Source organism: Salmo salar, chromosome 11 (genome assembly GCF_965601325.2).
Source record: "Salmo salar chromosome 11, fSalSal1, whole genome shotgun sequence".
NCBI lineage: Eukaryota > Metazoa > Chordata > Actinopteri > Salmoniformes > Salmonidae > Salmo > Salmo salar.
The window spans coordinates 28,016,094-28,037,379 of record NC_138301.1 but is presented as its reverse complement, the minus strand read 5'-3'; the positions used below and the strand labels follow the sequence as shown (position 1 = coordinate 28,037,379).

The window sequence follows — 21,286 nt, the reverse complement described above, 5'->3', positions numbered from 1 at the left end:
TTAGACGTCCATCCATGTCTGAGGATGTCAGGAGATGATATAGAAACCGGCCACTAGAGGCAACCATGAGCTCTGTTACATTCAAGAAGGTTTCAGTTTTGCTAGGGCGTTGTGGACAGGGATGGGAGATGGGAGTAAACATCTGCTTCAGGTACAAAAGTAGGTTGCATGTTCAAATCCAAAGATATAAACATTAATCCCCCCAAAAATTCACTCTGCCCCCCCCCCCCCCCCCCAAGTGCTCAGCATATGTGGGAACTCCTTCAAGACTGTTGGAAAAGCATTCCAGGTGAAGCTGGTTGAGAGAATACCAATAGTGTGAAAATCTGTCAACAAGGCAAAGGGTGGCTATTTGAAGAATCTCAAATATAAAATATACACTGCTCAAAAAAATGAAGGGAACACTTAAACGACACAATGTAACTCCAAGTCAATCACACTTCTGTGAAATCAAACTGTTCACTTAGGAAGCAACACTGATGGACAACACCTTTCACATGCTGTTGTGCAAATGGAATAGACAACAGGTGGAAATTATAGCCAATTAGCAAGACACCCCCAATAAAGGAGTGGTTCTGCAGGTGGTGACCACAGACCACTTCTCAGTTCCTATGCTTCCTGGCTGATGTTTTGGTCACTTTTGAATGCTGGCGGTGCTTTCACTCTAGTGGTAGCATGAGACGGAGTCTACAACCCACACAAGTGGCTCAGGTAGTGCAGCTCATCCAGGATGGCACATCAATGCGAGCTGTGGCAAGAAGGTTTGCTGTGTCTGTCAGCATAGTGTCCAGAGCATGGAGGCGCTACCAGGAGACAGGCCAGTACATCAGGAGACGTGGAGGAGGCCGTAGGAGGGCAACAACCCAGCAGCAGGACCGCTACCTCCGCCTTTGTGCAAGGAGGAGCAGGAGGAGCACTGCCAGAGCCCTGCAAAATGACCTCCAGCAGGCCACAAATGTGCATGTGTCTGCTCAAATGGTCAGAAACAGACTCCATGAGGGTGGTATGAGGGCCCAACGTCCACAGGTGGGGGTTGTGCTTACAGCCCAACACCATGCAGGACGTTTGGCATTTGCCAGAGAACACCAAGATTGGCAAATTTGCCACTGGCGCCCTGTGCTCTTCACAGATGAAAGCAGGTTCACACTGAGCACGTGACAGACGTGACAGAGTCTGGAGACGCCGTGGAGAACGTTCTGCTGCCTGCAACATCCTCCAGCATGACCGGTTTGGCGGTGGGTCAGTCATGATGTGGGGTGGCATTTCTTTGGGGGGCCGCACAGCCCTCCATGTGCTCGCCAGAGGTAGCCTGACTGCCATTAGGTACCGAGATGAGATCCTCAGACCCCTTGTGAGACCATATGCTGGTGCGGTTGGCCCTGGGTTCCTCCTAATGCAAGACAATGCTAGACCTCATGTGGCTGGAGTGTGTCAGCAGTTCCTGCAAGAGGAAGGCATTGATGCTATGGACTGGCCCGCCCGTTCCCCAGACCTGAATCCAATTGAGCACATCTGGGACATCATGTCTCGCTCCATCCACCAACGCCACGTTGCACCACAGACTGTCCAGGAGTTGGCGGATGCTTTAGTCCAGGTCTGGGAGAAGATCCCTCAGGAGACCATCCGCCACCTCATCAGGAGCATGCCCAGGCGTTGTAGGGAGGTCATACAGGCACGTGGAGGCCACACACACTACTGAGCCTCATTTTGACTTGTTTTAAGGACATTACATCAAAGTTGGATCAGACTGTAGTGTGGTTTTCCACTTTAATTTTGAGTGTGACTCCAAATCCAGACCTCCATGGGTTGATAAATTGGATTTCCATTGATTATTTTTGTGTGATTTTGTTGTCAGCACATTCAACTATGTAAAGAAAAAAGTATTTAATAAGATTATTTCATTCATTCAGATCTAGGATGTGTTATTTTAGTGTTCCCTTAATTTTTTGGAGCAGTGTATGTTGATTTGTTTAACACCTTTTTGGTTACTACATTATTCCATATGTGTTATTTCATAGTTTTGATGTCTTCACTATTATTCTACAATGTAGAAAATAGTAAAAATAAAGAAAAATCCTTTAATGAGTAGGTGTTCTAAAACTTTGGACCGGTAGTGTATATATATATATATATATATATATATATATATATATTTTTGATCCCCGTGCCCGGGGGTTGCGAACCACTGCCTTAACCATTCGGAGTTAATGCCTAACCATAAGATTTCAGAGTTAATGCCTAAACTTAACCCTAACCTTAAAAATTCTGAGTTAATAACTAAACTTACCTTAAACACTTTGAAATTTGATGTTTGAGAAACATGAATGAACGTCTAATTCTGAAGTGAGACTGTGAGAGCTTGTCGAATTTTCCAACATATCAAGTGAGGGAAGGGTTTGGATATGTCAGACTTGCATACAAATAAAGGACCTGTTTAGGCCTGTTTGTGCTCCTCTGTTGATCAGAAATACTATACTATAGAAACGTAGGGGGGAGGGAATTTCTGTTTAAAAAATATCCTATTTCATTTCCACTGGAGTCAGCAAGAGGAGGGGTTAATGAGCTAGCTATTTCCCCCTTGGTAACCACCGTAGATGACAGGAGGACAAGTATGCTACTTCACTTTGTGTTTTTTCTTGGTGAGACATGAAACAGAAAAACTTCTAAATGTGATACCAAGACAAACATCAAAATAAGGAAAACATGCAAAGGCTTGTGCCAGCAGCGGAGGATGATAACAAGATGAAAGAAGAATCTGCAGCTAACATCATCATCTAAGAAGAAAATGATCATCTGTCTACACATCTCAATGCGTGAGTAGGTCGGGGGACAGACACTGGCAACACCTTGGGGACTAGCTTAAGCCATCAGCTGTATGCCAATGAGTGTGTATATATCAAACCACGACAGTTGGATGTGTGCATCTGTTATAATTGCCAGCATTAGCAACACAGCAGCATACTGTTCTTGCACAGTATATTGCAGAGTGGGGGGAACCATCTTCAACCATTACTGTGATGATAGAAGGGCCAAGCTGTTTGCAATCTTAGCACAGATCTGAATCACTATAGGCCTGAGCCATTACATCTGCACAGTGCATTAGTGTGAGCCCAAAGGATTCGACACGATCCAGCTGCTTCAGTTCAGAACAGCCAGGGCTCTGCTCTACCATCAGTCAGTCAGTAGCCCCCTCAGTATGTCATGCCTGCAGTCCCTCCACCAACCTCAGCCTGTGGCCCCTCAGATCCCAAAACCCAGCAGCTCTCAGTATGTATGCTATGTTGTGTGTATATACTGACATGTATGTGTAACTGATAGATGTGCGTGCACACACACACACACACATTAATGATTTTAAATATATGTACACTACCGTTCAAAAGTTTGGTGTCACTTAGAAAGGTCCTTGTTTTTGAAAGAAAAGCACATGTTTTGTCCATTAAAATAACATTAAATTGATCAGAAATACAGTGTAGACATTGTTAATGTTGTAAATTACTATTGTAGTTGGAAATGGCCGTTTTTTAATGAAATATCTACATAGCGCACAGAGGCCCATTATCAGCAACCATCACTCCTGTGTTCCAATGGCACGTTGTGTTAGCTAATCCAAGTTTATCATTTTAAAAGGCTAATTGATCATAAAAAAACATTTTGCAATTATGTTAGTACAGCTGAAAACTGTTGTTCTGATTAAAGAAGCAATAAAACTGTCCTTCTTTCGACTAGTTTAGACTACTGGAGCATCAGCATTTGTGGGTTTGATTACAGGCTCAAAATGGCCAGAAACAAAGCACTTTCTTCTGAAACTCATCAGTCTATACTTGTTCTGAGAAATGAAGGCTATTCCATGGGAGAATCTGTGAAGAAACTGAAGATCTGTGTACTACTCCCTTCACAGAACAGTGCAAACTGGCTCTAACCAGAATAGAAAGAGGAGTGGGAGGCCCCGGTGCACAACTGAGCAAGAGGACAAGTAGTGTCTAGTTTGAGAAACAGATGCCTCAACTGGCAGCTTCATTAAATAGTACACGCAAAACACCAGTCTCAACGTCAACAGTGAAGAGGCGACTCCGGGATGCTGGCCTTCTAGGCAGAGTTGCAAAGAAAAAGCCATATTACAGACTGGCCAATAAAAATAAAAGATTAATATGGGCAAAAGAACACAGACACTGGACAGAGGAAGATTGGAAAAAAGTGTTATGGACAGACGAATCTAAGTTTGAGGTGTTCAGATCACAAAGAAGAACATTCGTGAGACGCAGAAAAAATGAAAAGATGCTGGAGGAGTGCTTGACACCATCTGTCAACCATGGTGGAGGCAATGTGATGGTCTGGGGGGTGCTTTGGTGGTAGTAAAGTGGGAGATTTGAACAGGGTAAAAGGGATCTTGAAGAACGAAGGCTATCACTCCATTTTGCAACGCCATGCCATACCCTGTGGATGGCACTTAATTGGAGCCAACAGGATTGGAGCCAATGAGCCAACAATTGGAGCCAATGACCCAAAGCACAGCTCCAAACTATGCAATAACTATTTAGGGAAGAAGCAGTCAGCTGTCTATAATGGAGTGGCCAGCACAGTCACTGGATCTCAACCCTATTGAGCTGTTGTGGGAGCAGCTTGACCGTATGGTACGTAAGAAGTGCCCATCAAGCCAATCCAACTTGTGGGAGGTGCTTCAGGAAGCATGGGGTGAAATCTCTTCAGATTACCTCAACAAATTGACAACTAGAATGCCAAAGGTCTGCAAGGCTGTAATTGTTGCAAATGGAGGATTCTTTGACGAAAGCAAAGTTTGAAGGACACAATTATTATTTCAGTTAAAAATCATTATTTATAACCTTGTCAATGTCTTGACTATATTTCCTATTAATTTTGCAACTAATTTCATGCATGTTTTCATTGAAAACAAGGACATTTCTAAGTGACCCCAAACTTTTGAACAGTAGTGTAAATTGTAAAGTATTTTGTCTGTCATATATTTTTCCAAGTAAGACTTGCTGTCACCATTGGCCTCGGCTAATGAGGATCCTTATAAAATAAAATCCTCTCCTCTCCCTCACCACAGTGGAGATGCAGTTGTGTCTCAGGTTGATCTCGGTCAGTGAGTCCAGGCCCTGCAGGTTGTCCACCCTGGAGATGCAGTTCCCAGCCAGGTTCAACACGCGCAGCTCAGACAGGTGGGAGAGGTTCCCTATCTGGGAGATCTGAAGGCACAGGGAAACACAGACAGAAACATCACTGTGATAAACTGGTGAAATGTTCTCTTAAGTCATGATGAATGAAAGACTAGGCTCACACCTTCAGGGGCTTGACTTGAGGCTGTGCTATTGTAAATATATTGGGGAGGTGATAGGGGCCATAAGGGTGATTTTCAGTGTTGAGAATATGCTCTGTGTTGTCTAAATCAAATGATGAGACATCCCAGTTCTGTTTGTTGTGCAAAATAAAACTCTTGAGTACAGCGGAGTATAGCAGACACCTGTGTACCCTGATTTACTAGCCTAAGACCATTCCATATTCTCTGCTAAAAACAGGCCAAAATAAATTATACCTTCAAATGAGTTGGAGATAACTTTTTTGAATTTTTAACATACAATGTTACCATCCGATTCAACCCTCACAATCGCTAATTTAGTTTCTGACCCACATTATCATAATTTAAATGTCAAAACAAAGTCAGTATTCTCTTTGAACCATGAGTCCAAAAGGCATCCAGAATCCAAAAGGATCAGTAGTAGTGAAATGTGGCTCTGGCCTCAGTCTGGTTGAGGGGGAACTGTAGGGCCTCTTGTCAAAATGAAACTAACTATTTCAGGACCCAGGGGATTCCCCGGTTGCTGTCTGTCTGTCAGTCTGAGTGTGGGGGCTGAGAGGTGTGTGCAACTCAGTCCTGTGTCCTCTCCATTTCAGGAAGAGGTCAGGGATGCTTCCCAAACGGCACACTATTCCCTATGTAGTGCACTACCTTTGACAAGAGCTCATATGGCACTGGTCAAAAGTAGTGCACTATATAGGGAATAGGATGCCATTTGGGATACAAACCAGAACTAACTACCACTGAGGGGCCGGCTGTGGGGGTTCCCTTTCCCTTGATGATGATACACTGCATGTTACTCCAGGGGTCAAAGGTTGAAAGGCTCCTGCAGTGAGCTTGATGCAAGTAGACATGAATCAAGACAGACTGAGTATGGTTGTTAGCTTAGAGCAGAATCTTTAAATGAACAGTGAACATAATTTAAAGGACAGAAGCTGCATAGAGCTCTGGAGCTCTGGCTAAAAGGGCCTCTACTTTTCCCTTCCATTTAGGGGAGGGAGGGGGGTGACAGCCTGCTCTCCACATCTAAAGCCCTTTCATGAGTGATACTGAGGCACACTCTTCTCTCTGACTCTCCTCTTTCATAGCTTGACCAGACAGTGCTTTCATAGCCGAAGCACTCTAAGGCCAGTGTAACAGTGCTATGCTATGTTTTTCCATCTATGTAACATTGCAAAAATCTTAAACTTTCTGTCCAAAAATGATGCAGAAAAATTAATCCATGCTTTTGTCACTTCTAGGTTAGACTACTGCAATGCTCTACTTTCTGGCTACCCGGATAAAGCCTGGATAAAGCACTAAATAAACTTCCGTTAGTGCTAAACACGGCTGCTAGAATCTTGACTAGAACCAAAACATTTCATCATATTACTCCAGTGCTAGCCTCTCTATACTGGCTTCCTGTTAAGGCTAGGGCTGATTTCAAGGTTTCACTGCTAACCAACACATTTTCACTGCTAACCAACAAATTACATGGGCTTGCTCCTAACTATCTTTCCGATTTGGTCCTGCCGTACATACCTACACCTACGCTACGGTCACAAGACGCAGGCCTCCTTACTGTCCCTAAAATTTCTAAGCAAACAGCTGGAGGCAGGGCTTTCTCTTATAGTGCTCCATTTTTTATTTATTTTTTAATTTTTAATTTATTGAATATTCGAAATATACAATATACTTGCAGTGAAGCCGCTCAACAACTACACCATACCAGTCATCCAACAAATCCCCATTCAGAGCGACACACAGAAGCATCCAGGGTCAATGCCCTGCTCAAGGGCATGTTGACCGATCTACCACCAGGCCAAAAAACGTGAACCAGACCCCTCCAAGATCCCCTCACAGTTACCCAATAGCTGTCCCTCAACCATTTGAGACCCCTCCCACAGTCCCCCCCCAGGAAGAAAAATAAAAAATACAATTAATTTCATTCCCCACCCCCAAGAAACCCCCAATGCACCAACAACCAAGAGAATGAACTAAAGAGAAAAAAGGAGAAGACAGAAGAAAACAGCAAACAACAATGCAAAAAAAAAATGTATTTAAACAAATGACATCAAGGACAACTAAAATCATAACAGCAATGCCAACTGTATGTTTGTGTGCATGTCTGGCACTATTACATGTATGTGTGTGTTCTTTTATGTGTTTATTTGAATGAGAGTGTGTGTATATGGATGTGTACAAACACCTGTACGGCATCAGCCTCAGGCAAACCGGCATTAGTTGTAAAAACACTGCCACTTAGTGTCATTTCTTTTTTTTCCCCCTTTTATCTTTGACCATCATTCTATCTCTCACACAGCAACTCCACTCCCACTTGTCTCCAATTCCACATACCAACCCTCAGCTTCCATCAGCCCATTACATCTATCTCTGCTGGCCACCCACTTTGAGTTCCTACGCAACACATATCTTTCAACTATGCTGTGATGTTTAACGTACAATTTCAATCTATCTAATCAAATAGAATCCACAGACTGCGAGTTGAAGATACATACGTTTACTAAGAGTATTAGTATATTAGTAATTGACTGACCCGGTCTCTCCAGATCTCCTAACAGTACTATTTCTAGGGTCAATTTTAGATCAATGGGGAATGAAATTAATTTTATTTTTTATTTTTCTACCTGGGGGGGGGTCTGTGGGAGGGGTCTCGCATTTTCAGCCATTCCTGAACCTGAGACCAGAAACAGGCTACCTGAGGGCAATACCAAAATAAATGGTCTATTGATTCTGTATCCTCACAACATAATCTGCAGAGCTTTGATGATTTTATGCCCCAAAAATTCAACATTTTGTTGGTGGCAAGAATTCTATATAATCATTTTAGCTGAAAAGCATGAAGTCTAGAATCTTGCATTGTTTTATATATCAACTCATACCATGGAATCGGTACATCAAAATCTCTTCCCAACTATTTTGCAATCTGTATGGCACAGTTGTCAACATCCTGGTCCTCAAATGAAACTGGTATACTTTCCTATTTATGCTATTTTTATTCCGCCGCAAGTTTTGATCCTTTATATTGGGCAGACAGACAAGTTCCCTACCTCCTCCTGCTGCCACCCGCCTCCTCCATTTTTGGGGCAACGCTGTAATCAATTGGTTGTACTCTTGGATTGAGCAGACCTTTCCGTACAATTCTCATAACTCTATGAAGGACATAACTCTACCATTCCAATTTACAATATCATTTAAGAACAAAATACCCTTTTCAAACATCTTTCCCATAAATACAGGTATTTTATCAACCAGCACATTTGAGTTCAGCCATAATATTTGTTGTAATATTTGTCATATCTTTTCAGGGGGATGAAATTGAAATTGTTGCCAGCTCTGCAATGCTTGATTGAAAAAGAGAGGTACTTTGAAAAAAGTATAATTTTCAATTAATCGAAAATGAGACATGGCAATCTGCACAAAGGCAAAAAGGCCATTTTTAAACAATGGATGAGCTTTTCTTAGTAATCTACTTGAGAACCATTTAGGGTTCAAATAAAACTTTTGAATGAGTGAAGCTTTTAGAGAGAGGTCTAGTGCTTTTATATTTAATAATCTCAACCCACCCAATTCATATTCATTACATAGATAGGCACGTTTTATTTTGTCTGGTTTAGCATCCCAGATAAAGCAAAATATTTTTTGCTCATATGATTTGAAAAACGAATCATCAGGAGTAGGCAGCGCCATAAGTAAGTGAGTAAACTGAGATATGACTAAGGAGTTAATCAGGACAATTTTTCCATAAATAGACCTCTCCATGGTTGCAGGATCTTGTCTATTTTTACAAGTTTTCTATTGAAATTCATTGTGGAGAGCTTATTTATATCTTTTGTGATATGAATACTGAGTATGTCTACTTCACCATCAGCCCATTTTATAGGTAAACTGCAGGGTAATGTAAAAGTTGTATTTTTTAAGGATCCAATACGTAATATTGTACACTTATCATAATTAGGTTTTAGTCCAGAGAGTACAGAAAAGTTATCTAGATCTTCAATGAGACATTGCAGGGATCTAGCTTGCGGACTTAATATAAAACTTGAGTCACCGGCATACATGGACACCTTTGTTTTTAAGCCTTGGATTTCTAATCCTCTAATGTTGTTTTTGGATCTGAATTTAATAGCTAGCATTTCGATGGCCATAACGAATAGATATGGTGACGGCGAACACCCTTGTTTAACTCCTCTTGACAATTCAAAACTCTCTGAGAAGTAGCCGTTGTTTACTATTTTACACCTAGGGTTGCTATACATTATTTTACCCATTTTACAAGAGAATTACCGAAATTGAAAAAATCCAGGCATTTATAAATAAAATCCAGTCTTACTTTATCAAATGCCTTTTCAAAAGCCGCTCTAAATACCATTCCTGGCTTCTTATATGTTTCAATTTGTAAGTCGCTCTGGATAAGAGCATCTGCTAAATGACTTAAATGTAAATGTAATGATGTTCTATTATTTCTAGTAGTTGTCGTATATTATCTCCAATGTATCGTCCATGTAAAAAACCTGTCTGACCAGGATGAACAATACCAGGTAAAACCCTTTTATTTCTGAATGCTATGCATTTTGCTAGTATTTTTGCATCACAACATTGAAGTGTAAGGGGCCTCCAGTTTTTTTAGATAGTCTGGATCTTTATATTTGCCATCTGGGTCTTGTTTTAATAATAGAGAAATCAGACCTTCCTGCTGAGTACCTGATAGAATACCATTTCTATAGGAGTAGTTCAAACAATCTAACAATGGAGCTTTTAGTATATCAAGAAATACTTGATATACCTCTACCGGTATGCCATCAAGCCCTGGGGTTTTTCCAGACTGAAAGGATTTAATAGCCTCAAAAAGTTATTCCTCTGTAATTTGGCCTTCGCACTGATCTTTCTGTACATTTGTTAATTTTTCATTTTTTATATTATTTGGAAGGAATTCTTTACCATAATCTTCATTCAGTGGGAAAGGATGAGATGGAAAAGAGAACATCTGCCTAAAATAATTAGCTTCCTCTTTTAAAATATCATTCGGAGAATCATAGATGACTCTGTCTTCAGTAACGAATTTCTGCAAATTCTTCTGTTAGCGTTCCTGTATTGGAGATTCAGGAAGAATTTTGTGCATTTTTTCTCAATATTCCATCCAGTTTGCTTTACTTATGTAATAGATTACATTAGATCGTTCTTGAATAAGTTCCTCAAGTTTGTTTTGTTTTTCCTCTAACTTATTTTGTATCTCTGTAGTATCGCTTTTATTGCTATCTACCTGTACTATTAGTTCATGGACTTCCCTTGTTAGTCTTGTCTCTTTAGCCAGAAACTGCTTTTTTATTATTGATGAATATTGAATTGAATGACTCCTGAAGGTACATTTAAAGGTATCCCAAACAATAAGTATATTATACTGGGAAAAGTATATTATACTGGAAAACTTCAGTTATAAATTATTTTGTCTTAGTTAAAAATAAGCTGTCCTCCAGTAAACTTTGATTCAATTTCCAATATCCCCGTCCACGTAGAAAATCTATAAGAGTTATGTGAATGCCAATGAGATGATGATCCGATCGCATTCTGTCTCCTATTAAAACTTTTTTAACCTTTGATGCAAGAGAGAAAGAGACAAGAAAGTAGTCAAGACGACTAGCTTGATTAAGTCTCCTCCATGTATATCTCACTAGGTCGGGGTTTTCTAGTCTCCAAATATCCACTATTTCTAATGTGTCCATAATATTTGTGATTTCCTTAACCTGTTGGGGATAGGGGGCAGTATTTGCACGGCCGGATAAAAAACGTACCCGATTTAATCTGGTTACTACTCCTGCCCAGTAACTAGAATATGCATATACTTGTTTGATTTGGATAGAAAACACCCTAATGTTTCTAAAACTGTTTGAATGGTGTCTGTGAGTATAACAGAACTCATTTGGCAGGCCAAAACCTGAGAAGATTCCAAACAGGAAGCGCTCTCTCTGACCATTTCATGGCCTTCTTGATCATCTCTAACCAAAACAGGGGATCTCTGGCATGACGTGACATTTTCTAACACTCCCATAGGCTCTCAGAAGGCGCCAGAAAGTTGAATGTCGGCTTTGCAGGCCATGGCTGAAAAACATTAGCGCATTTTGTAAGTGGTCGATCTGAGGACAATGAGACTGGAGGCGCGTGCCCGAGCTGACACCATGTTTACTTTCTCTCTCTTTGAACGAAAACAACCACTCCCGGTCGGAATATTATCGCTTTTTTACGAGAAAAAAATTGCATAAAAATTTATTTTAAACAGCGGTTGACATGCTTCGAAGTACGGTAATGGAATATTTAGATTTTTTTTGTCACGAAACGCATCGGGCGCGTCACCCTTATTTACCCTTCGGATAGTGTCTTGAACGCACGAACAAAACGCCGCTATTTGGATATAACTATGGATTATTTGGGACCAAACCAACATTTGTTATTGAAGTAGAAGTCCTGGGAGTGCATTCTGACGAAGAACACCAAAGGTAATCAAACTTTTCTAATAGTATATCGGAGTTTGGTGAGTCTGTGATGGCTGGGCTATCTACTCAGAATATTGCAAAATGTGCTTTCACCGAAAAGCTATTTTAAAATCGGACATAGCGAGTGCATAAAGGAGTTCTGTATCTATAATTCTTAAAATAATTGTTATGTTTTTTGTGAACGTTTATCGTGAGTAATTTAGTAAATTCACCGGAAGTGTTCGGTGGGAATGCTAGTCACATGCTAGTTACATGCTAATTTAAAAAGCTGGTTTTTGATATAAATATGAACTTGATTGAACAAAACATGCATGTATTGTATAACATAATGTCCTATGATTGTCATCTGATGAAGATCATCAAAGGTTAGTGCTGCATTTAGCTGTGGTTTGGGTTTATGTGACATTATATGCTAGCTTGAAAAATGGGTGTCTGATTATTTCTGGCTGGGTACTCTGCTGACATAATCTAATGTTTTGCTTTCATTGTAAAGCCTTTTTGAAATCGGACAGTGTGGTTAGATTAACGAGAGTCTTGTCTTTAAAATGCTGTAAAATAGTCATATGTTTGAGAAATTGAAGTAATAGCATTTCTAAGGTATTTGAATAACGCGCCACGGGATTCCACTGGCTGTTGAGTAGGTGGGACGCAAGCGTCCCACTGGCCCAGAGAGGTTATTAAGGGCACGGTGATGATAGTTTGTAGAGTGATTACCTTTACGGTCCATTGAGGTACTTAACACTGTGTTATAGTCTCCTACCATAATGATTAGATCATTTGTTGCCTGTAAGTTCAATAAATTGGTATAAGTGTTTTCGAAGAAGTGTGGATCATTCTGATTTGGACCATATAGATTAATGAACCAAGTCTCTTTTTTGTCCACTTTCATATTCAAAAGGATCCACCTTCCTTGCGAATCATTCCTGACTATTTGCACATTCAGAGCAAAATTTTTGTTAATTAATATCATCACACCCTTTGAGTTCCTTTGTCCATGACAGAAAATTATTTCACCACCCCATTCCTTTTACCACGCAACTTCATCTAAGGATGTAGAGTGACTTTCCTGTAAACAGTATATGTTATATTCCTTTTCTTTTAGCCATGTAAAGACTGATCTTTTTTTATAATCTGCTAAACCGTTACAATTGTAACTGGCTATACTAGAGCTCCATTTTTATGGAATGGTCTGCCTATCCATGTGAGAGACGCAGACTCGGTCTCTTTATTGAAGACTCATCTCTTCAGTAGGTCCTATGATTGAGTGTAGTCTGGCCCAGGAGTGTGAAGGTGAACGGAAAGGCACTGGAGCAACGAATCGCCCTTGCTGTCTCTGCCTGGCCGGTTCCCCTCTCTCCACTGGGATTCTCTGCCTCAAACCCTATTACAGGGGCTGAGTCACTGGCTTACTGGTGCTCTTCCATGCCATCCCTAGAAGGGGTGCGTCACTTGAGTGGGTTGAGTCACTGACGTGATCTTCCTGTCCGGGTTGGCGCCCTCCCTCGGGTTCGTGCTGTGGGGGAGATCATCGTGGACTATACTCGGCCTTGTCTCAGGATAGTAAGTTGGTGGTTGAAGGTATCCCTCTAGTGGTGTGGGGGCTCTGCTTTGGCAAAGTGGGTGGGGTTATATCCTGCCTGTTTGGCCCTTCCCAGGGGTATCGTCGGACGGGGCCACAGTGTCTCCAGACCCCTCCTGTCTCAGCCTCCAGTATTTATGCTGCAATAGTTTACATGTTGGGGGGCTAGGGTCAGTCTGTTATATCTGGAGTATTTATCCTGTCCTATGTGGTGTCCTGTGTGAATTTAAGTATGCTCTCTCTAATTCTCTCTCTCTCTCAGAGGAGGAGGAGGACCTAAGCCCTAGGACCATGCCTCAGGACAACCTGGCCTGATGACTCCTTGCTGTCCCCAGTCCACCTGGTCGTGCTGCCGCTCCAGTTTCAACTGTTCTGCCTGCGGCTATGGAACCCTGACCTGTTCACCGGATGTGCTACCTTGTCCCAGACCTGCAGTTTTCAACTCTCTAGAGACAGCAGGTGTGGTAGAGATACTCTGAATGACCAGCTATGAAAAGCCAACTGACATTTACTCCTGAGGCGCTGACCTGTTGCACCCTCTACAACCACTGTGATTATTATTATTTGACCCTGCTGGTCATCTATGAACATTTGAACATGTTGGCCATGTTCTGTTATAATCTCCACCCGGCACAGCCAGAAGAAGACTGGCCACCCCTCATAGTCTGGTTCCTCTCTAGGTTTCTTCCTATGTTCCGGCCTTTCTAGGGAGTTTTTCCTAGCCACCGTGCTTCTACACCTGCATTGCTTGCTGTTTGGTGTTTTAGGCTGGGTTTCTGTACAGTACTTTGTGACATCAGCTGATGTAAGAAGGGCTTTATAAATACATTTGATTGATTATAAATACATTTTATTATAGCTGTCTATTTGTACAGTAAGTTGTCCAGCTGCCAGTAGTGAGTAGTAGAGATGGTATCTCAGTTATGGAGTTCTGACAATAGGCCTAGGTGTTTTGTCACGTAGCACAGTGCCGTCGGTGACGGCAGCCACCCTCCCTTCCCTCCCTTATTGTTTAGGGGTTATTGTTTATGGGTTTTTTGTTGGTGTTTTTCTGTTGGTAGGTGCATTCCGGGGTCTGCACCTTGAGGGGGGGGGGGGGGGGGGTACTGTCACGTCCTGACCAGCAGATGGAGCTAGTGTTTTAGTTTTGGTCAGGACGTGGCATGTTTGTGTTGGGTATGTTTGTATTGTTGATTGGGACTTCCAATTGAAGGCAGGTGTGTTGAGTTGCCTTTGATTGGAAGTCCTATATAGGTGTCTGTGTTTTTCGTTGGGGTTGTGGGTGGTTGTTTTGCACTGCGTTTTTTTTTTTTGCCTGCAAACTGTTGCTGCTGTCATGTTTATTGTTTCCTGTGGATGCTTTACTCCTTTTGTTGGGTAATTAAAAAATGAGTATTCACATACCTGCTGCGCCTTGGTTCATTTCAGAAGACAGCCGTTACATGTATTAAGTCCCCCAAATGCCTCTCATAATACTAATGTTATTGGACAGAGACCAGAGAGACAGGCAAGGGATGTTGAGATTGAAACAACTTTTGTTATGACTGCTGACAAATACAACAGAGTGAGGTAATGTTCCACTCCAACTGAGGCTTCCCAGTGATGTTCTCTTTGATTCACAGTTCCACCATGGCTCCAATGAAAAGCATTCTCTCTGTCTCAAGTCCACTTTAACACAAGTCAGCACATAGCTAAACCAATCTCAGCCCTGGCTGGGACTGGGACATCATCCTCTGCAAAGCTATAAAAAGCCAGAGGGTCCACTCCACACTGGCTGTATCTTTCACTGAACAGTAATTTTACATCTCTCGTCAGGGCAGATTAGATCATCTCATCTGAAAATATTTAACTGGGTTGTGTTACAGATATCTGTAGAATGTCTTTCTGTTGGGGTGGATCACGCATCCAAAATATGTTACAGTGTTTCCCTGCTCATTTTACAGAGGAGGAACATGAGAGGTCAGGGCACTGTTTAAGTCTTAATGTCCTATAGGGATATTTGCTCTGCAGGCAGGGTCACATCTGTCCTTTATATGTCTTAAAATAAAAATGGCAAAGTGCATTGTAAGTTTCAAATAGTTTCATAATGAAGTTAAATATTGTCTGTTTGATGAATTATTTTGAATTTCTAATGTAATTCATTGTAGACATATACCGGTACTCCTTGCATTCCTGATACAATACATGTAGTGCCATTCAAAAACTCTCAAGGGATAAAAAATGTTATAGCCTTGTCCTCATTGAATAGCAGCCGTTATCGCTAGTGTCAACTAGATACAGAGGATCATATTGTGAGCACAATCCATCACTCAACCAATGGAAGGACAGCTTATTTAACAATATGATGTCATTCTCTAACTCCAGGACCTGGTCAATGGGGTTGAATGTCCTTCCTTCCCAAAGAGATATTCCTCTTGAACATTTCCAACAAACTGGACATACGACAACTTCCTATCCCCAGAGCACATCTCCCTTCTGGGTAAAACGAGAGGCCAGGCAAGGGTTATTTGAAATTAGGGCAGAAATTATCCCTTATTTGTGGTCATACATAGGTGACTTAAACACTGCTGTGCTTTGGGAAGTAGAAATGTGGTAAGAACAGGAAGACACAGTATGTTTCGTGGTCAGAAGTCACTGGAAAACAACGGCTGCTGGGTAGATTAACAGAAACCAATGTTTAATTGGGAATGAGAGTATGAGACGCATGAAAAAGAGCAGCCGGAGTCAGAGAGAGGAGTCTCACAGGGACTCTGGGTTGACTTTCACTGGAGCAATGTGGGCGATATACTGGCAGCACATTTAAAACAACCAGCACTGCGGACAGATTACTTTTCAATCCTATCCTCTTTTTACAGGTGCTGGCAAAATCCTGATTTGACACCAGTATTACTGTGATCCCCTCTCTTCACAGGCTTGTAATACGTTGTGACAGCAGCTAGATCATACTGTAGGCCTATCTAAGGAGAAAAGCTCATCAAATCGGCCTTCGCTCAACTTACCATTCACACTAAAATGAGTTGTAGAACAGCTTTATCAGGTTTTCCTTCATTGTAAAAGGTACAGAGATAGCCTTGCCTGTTAGAGAAATTACAGTAATTGAAGAATAACTGTAAGGTAACTCAGAGCAGGACTGGGATGTGTGGGAGTAAGCTCCTAAATGTTTTCATTTGGTGGGAAAATAAAAGAAAGGTAAAGTACTCTAGTAACGATGGCTGAGAGAGCACTGAGTTTCAACGAAAAGTACAAATATAACTCACTGCCTTCACACGACTGAATATAGAATGTACTCAAAAGTCTCACAACAGGAACTAATGCGTTTGCTTTCCTGCAGCCAAGCCTGCTTGAGCTTAACTGTAGGGGCCCAGAGTCAGTGACGTAGTAACCAACCGGCAGTATGGGGGAGGTGGTAGTGCCTCTCTGCTCTTGCTGAACCTCACAGCTAGATATCACAGTCCCCCACTGGTCACAGTATTGCAAACAACATTACAGACAAAAAATGCATGTGGGTGTATATTTGGAGAACAAAAAGGAATGTAAGTGAAGTTATCATTTTCTAAGGTTTGAAACATGGTACCTGATTGCCATGCAAGTCCAGAACATCTAGTTTAGTCAGGTTATCCAGACTGCATATCCTCTGGATTCTGCAAAACATGAAACAGACAATAATATTAACATCACCCTCTCTGGTATTCTATACAATATAGCTCTCATATAACACAATGTTACTATGACAAAGAGCTGGTATCCCATCTGCTAACTGAATGGTTACCAGGCACAGGAAATGGGATTGTCAAAGAGCGGTAGGAATTTATTTTCTACTGATGGGAAGTTGATTGTTTTCCACTGTCCTGTCGTCCAGGATTGTCTATACAGACCAAACTGTAACTTAGGGAAGTTAGATTACAGTCCCTTGGAAATTCTATCAGAAACCTAAATCTGTGGTATGCTTTGCTTGAAAGGTACAGCGGACTGTTCTGAAAGTGGGTTCTAAAAAGACAAATGTCAGGTTTTACAGATTCTGGGACAAAACCAGACCTCAGCGATGGGATCCCAGTGGCATTTGCCATGATTTGTGACTTTAATCTTCCTCCCTCCTGACCTTTAGTTTTAAAGTAAGGTGATGTTAGATGTAAGATTCACAAAGAGAGCAGTGGTAGGGTTTTGTACTGAAATTGGGCACCTGCAGGAAAGTACTTTTCAATGGAGGTTGATATATAGACTAGCTGTGCTGTGGCGGTCATACAGTATCACTTAATCCAAAAAGCAGGATGTGCATATCCCTACGGTAACATCTTTATAAATGTAACGAAAAATCCCACCAAAAAAAGACAGCATAAAAAATGTTTCATCAGAGCAGGCCGTGACTGGGAGACCCATGTGGCGGCGCACAATTGGCCCAGCATCGTCCGGGTTAGGGGGAGGGTTTGGCCGGCAGGAATGTCCTTGTCCCACCGCGCTCTAGCGATTCCTGTGGCGGGCCGGGCGCATGCACACTGACACGGTCGCCAGGTGTGCGGTGTTTCCTTCGACACATTGATGTGGCTGGCTTCCGGGGTTAAGCGGGCATTGTGTAAAGAAGCAGTGCGGCTTGGTTGGGTTGTGTTTCGGAGGACGCATGGCTCTCGATCTTCGCCTCTCCCAAGTCCGTATAGGAGTTGATGTGATGGGACAAGACTGTAAATACCAATTGGATGTCACGAATTTGGGGAGAAAAAGGGGTAAAATAATTTTTAAAAAGGTTTTTCATCTGTCCTTCAAACCATGCACTGTAAAAGCACTGAAATGAGTGGGAGCTCCTATCCTATTGTTTTGTTTGTATGCTGGAGAGACGTAACACAAACCTGTTCTTGCCCAGCATAAGCACTCTGAGAGAGGCCAGGGCTGAGATGCCAGACATCTGGGAGATGTGGTTGTCATACAGGTCTAGGAAGGCCAGGTGCCGCAGATGAGACAGATTGTGGATGTGCGTGATGAGGTTGTGCTGAAAGTTAAGCAGCCGCAGCCTACCCATGCCCTCCAGCAGGGGACACTCCTCCAGACCACGCCTGACACACAAAACACAAAGGCATTGTCAACAACACCACTCTGTGAGAGGATGACCCTGTATTATCTTGTTATGATGTAGAGGAGAGAGGGCTCACAGTAAAAAAGGTACATGCCACTTGATACCACACTGTCTGCCTTCCAAAAATGGCACGCAGGGTTCAGGAGATCTCATTATTCTAAGTGGATGAGGCTATGGATATGGTTTATTGTTGACTAGTCTCTGCCGAGTCCCCAACAAACGGATGATCCGGTTTTCAGGGGAATTGGAAAGAGAGCCTGTGACGGGACTTGTTCAGTTGCCAAACGTTCTCAAACGTTGCAGATAGAAATGCCGTGAATAGAGCCGATGTGATTCCTTATTCTACATATCAGTGATGCAAGTTTGATCTACATAGCCTATTTCTATCTGAATGTTCCAAAACGTTCAACCCTGCTGAACGTGCCCGGCCACACTCCATCTTAACTCCTCCTCCAAATTTACTGGATTGCTTGAATAGTGCAGAAGAGAACTTCCCCCGACAGTTTTTTTTCTTCTCATCAAGACCAGTATGTAGAGGATCTAGTTTCAGGTGTTTCTTTTATGCCTGCAACGTTGACATGCACTGGCAGAGGGCAAGATAATCTTTATGAGGGACTTTGCTGCACCCTACTGGTTAATCCAAGCAATTACAAACTTGGCATTCCATTGCAATGACAGTGTATTGAGAAGCTCAACAAAGACCACTGAAAAAACAAAGCCATGAGTGTTTTAGCCTACCTGTCCAAATCTATTCGCTCAGGACTCAAAGCACAGTCATCATGGGAACGAAAGGCAATTGGAAAACCAGAGGGAGAATTCTCACTCAATGTTATGGCATCACCTGGTCCTGTTACAAAGACGCATTTGTTCAGAAAAGCATTTTTCATAGTAATCAGGTTTTATATGTCCAGAAATGTTTAACTTGAGCACAGAGCAGAATATTCCATTAGACTGCCTTTGATCCATGAAAAAAAGCAGGGGGGCTGGCATTGCTGAAGAGAGGGGGAGGATCCTGAGTGCAGCCACTCACCAGTTGGCAGGGTGAGGGGTGAGGTACTGTGGGAGTAGATGGCCCCTGCACTGTGGGTTGCTCTCCTAGGCTTCACTCTGTGTGGCTGTGGGCCCAGGTCACCAGTCAGCCCACTGGATAGAGCAGCAGCTGGGGGTAGGAGGGGACGCTCAGGGCCCATAAACTCACTGACAAACGCCAGTACAGGGGCACAGGGCCTGCCACGGCCACTGTGTGCATTAGGCCTGCTGTCTGGAGAGAAAAGTAAATGGTGAGACAGAGAAGACAGGGGCAGGTAAGAGACTGTCACAGTGTCTTGTAATTTAGTCAGGTAGTAGCACCTTGTCTTGGTGGAATCATTTTCATGGTGTCCATGTTTATCGCTTTTGTAAAGTCTTTAGACCATCGGACGTCCAGCTGTCAAATAAAACATTTAATGAATTAGCAATATATTACTTTGATAATTAAAGGGTACTCAAGACACAATGTCATGCTTTCCATGTTCATGCATTGTCTCATTAAAATAGTATAATTTGGGGAATGGGGACATGAGTATAAATACAACTCCTCACTCTGGATCTCCCTACAAACACAAACTCACTGGTCTCTGAACATTTCTCTCTGGTATTTGAGAGTTCACTGCTGTAAAGTGCAGTTTATAGCTGTTGACCTGTGGGGAATGACAGAAAAGGATGAGGCAACTTAAGACTGGCAATTGTAATAATAGGGTGACAACAACAAAGCCAAGACCACTTGATAACATTAATTCATTTGTGGAGCAACAACATGCAACCCAGCCCCTGTAATGTTAGCTAGATAGCAATCTTGCTCATTTATGTGACTGTTACAGAGTTGCATTAGCTTTCTGGATAAGCTAGCTAGCTTGCTAACTATTGCCTAATAAAGACAGAGAGGAAGTAAAGATGATTTATTGTGGACACATCGTTCTTACCGTGGGAGAAAGACACCTTCCTGTAATGGCTGTATTGTTGTTGGTCTGTTGTCTTTGTGGCCGCATTTTTGCTAGTGTTACAACGTTGCTAGCCAGTCAGCTTGCTATAATGTGGCTAACTAACCAGTTTTGTTGGTTGTTTAACGTCAATGTTTAATCTTTTAAAATGTATTGTTGTGAACTGATGCTACAATGTAAAAATGTCTCATCATGACACTGACACAGCACTCACTTCCCTGGCAACGGTCATCGTTTCTATGGAAACGACACCACGTCTAACTTGGTTACACCACATCCTGTCTCAATATAAGACATTCCGCCAACAACCCCAAAAATGAAAGGTTCCGCTTGTAGAACAACCGGTATAATATGAAATGAAATATAATGGAATAGATCATTATTGTTCATTTGTTTAGGACTGAAAATCCAACTTCTGCCTAATCGACTTTTTAGATGTCTTCTACTCTGCATCCCACTATACTGTTATCCCCGGAGCTAAAGCCTAGGTATTAGGTTACCTGTTATCAGGTCTCAGGCAAGGTTATCACCTTCTCCGCAATGACTCCAGTTTATAGGAATCACTGACCAAATCTGGGTCACGCCACCAATTTTACAAGAATGTGTTAGCCTGCTGAGCTAAACCATAGGTCTCCGGTTTCAGGCAAGGTTAGGCTATCACGCACCTAATCGCCTCCATTATTCATTTGCATGAGCGATACAAGTAAGGAAGTAATCCAAAAACAGATTGCAGAGCCATGTCCTCTTACACCATTATTGATGCATTCATAAACACTTTTTTAATAAAGAAAAAAACTCCAACGGTGACCCTCTCATTGTTATGAAGCTTTAGTTACACTGTCTCAGCTGGAA

General features: G+C 42.1%; 1 protein-coding gene across 2 annotated transcripts in view; it reads right to left on the bottom strand.

Moving 5' to 3' along the window:
- LOC106562345 (leucine-rich repeat-containing protein 49) overlaps nt 1–21,075 on the bottom strand; it is a 57,069-nt gene extending 35,994 nt beyond the window's left edge. The window contains exons 1-8 of one of the 2 annotated variants that reach the window (XM_045689289.2): nt 20,417–21,075; nt 20,066–20,134; nt 19,806–19,881; nt 19,486–19,716; nt 19,194–19,302; nt 18,232–18,435; nt 16,965–17,031; nt 5,067–5,210 (exon numbers count right to left, since the gene is read on the bottom strand). In XM_045689289.2, coding sequence (XP_045545245.2) covers nt 5,067–5,210; nt 16,965–17,031; nt 18,232–18,435; nt 19,194–19,302; nt 19,486–19,716; nt 19,806–19,881; nt 20,066–20,134; nt 20,417–20,482 — 966 coding nt within the window. In that variant the 5' untranslated portion in view covers nt 20,483–21,075. The remainder of the gene's footprint in view (nt 1–5,066; nt 5,211–16,964; nt 17,032–18,231; nt 18,436–19,193; nt 19,303–19,485; nt 19,717–19,805; nt 19,882–20,065; nt 20,135–20,416) is intronic. The other variant, XM_045689290.2, reaches the window with a different exon arrangement.
- Nucleotides 21,076–21,286: the final 211 nt, after the last annotated feature.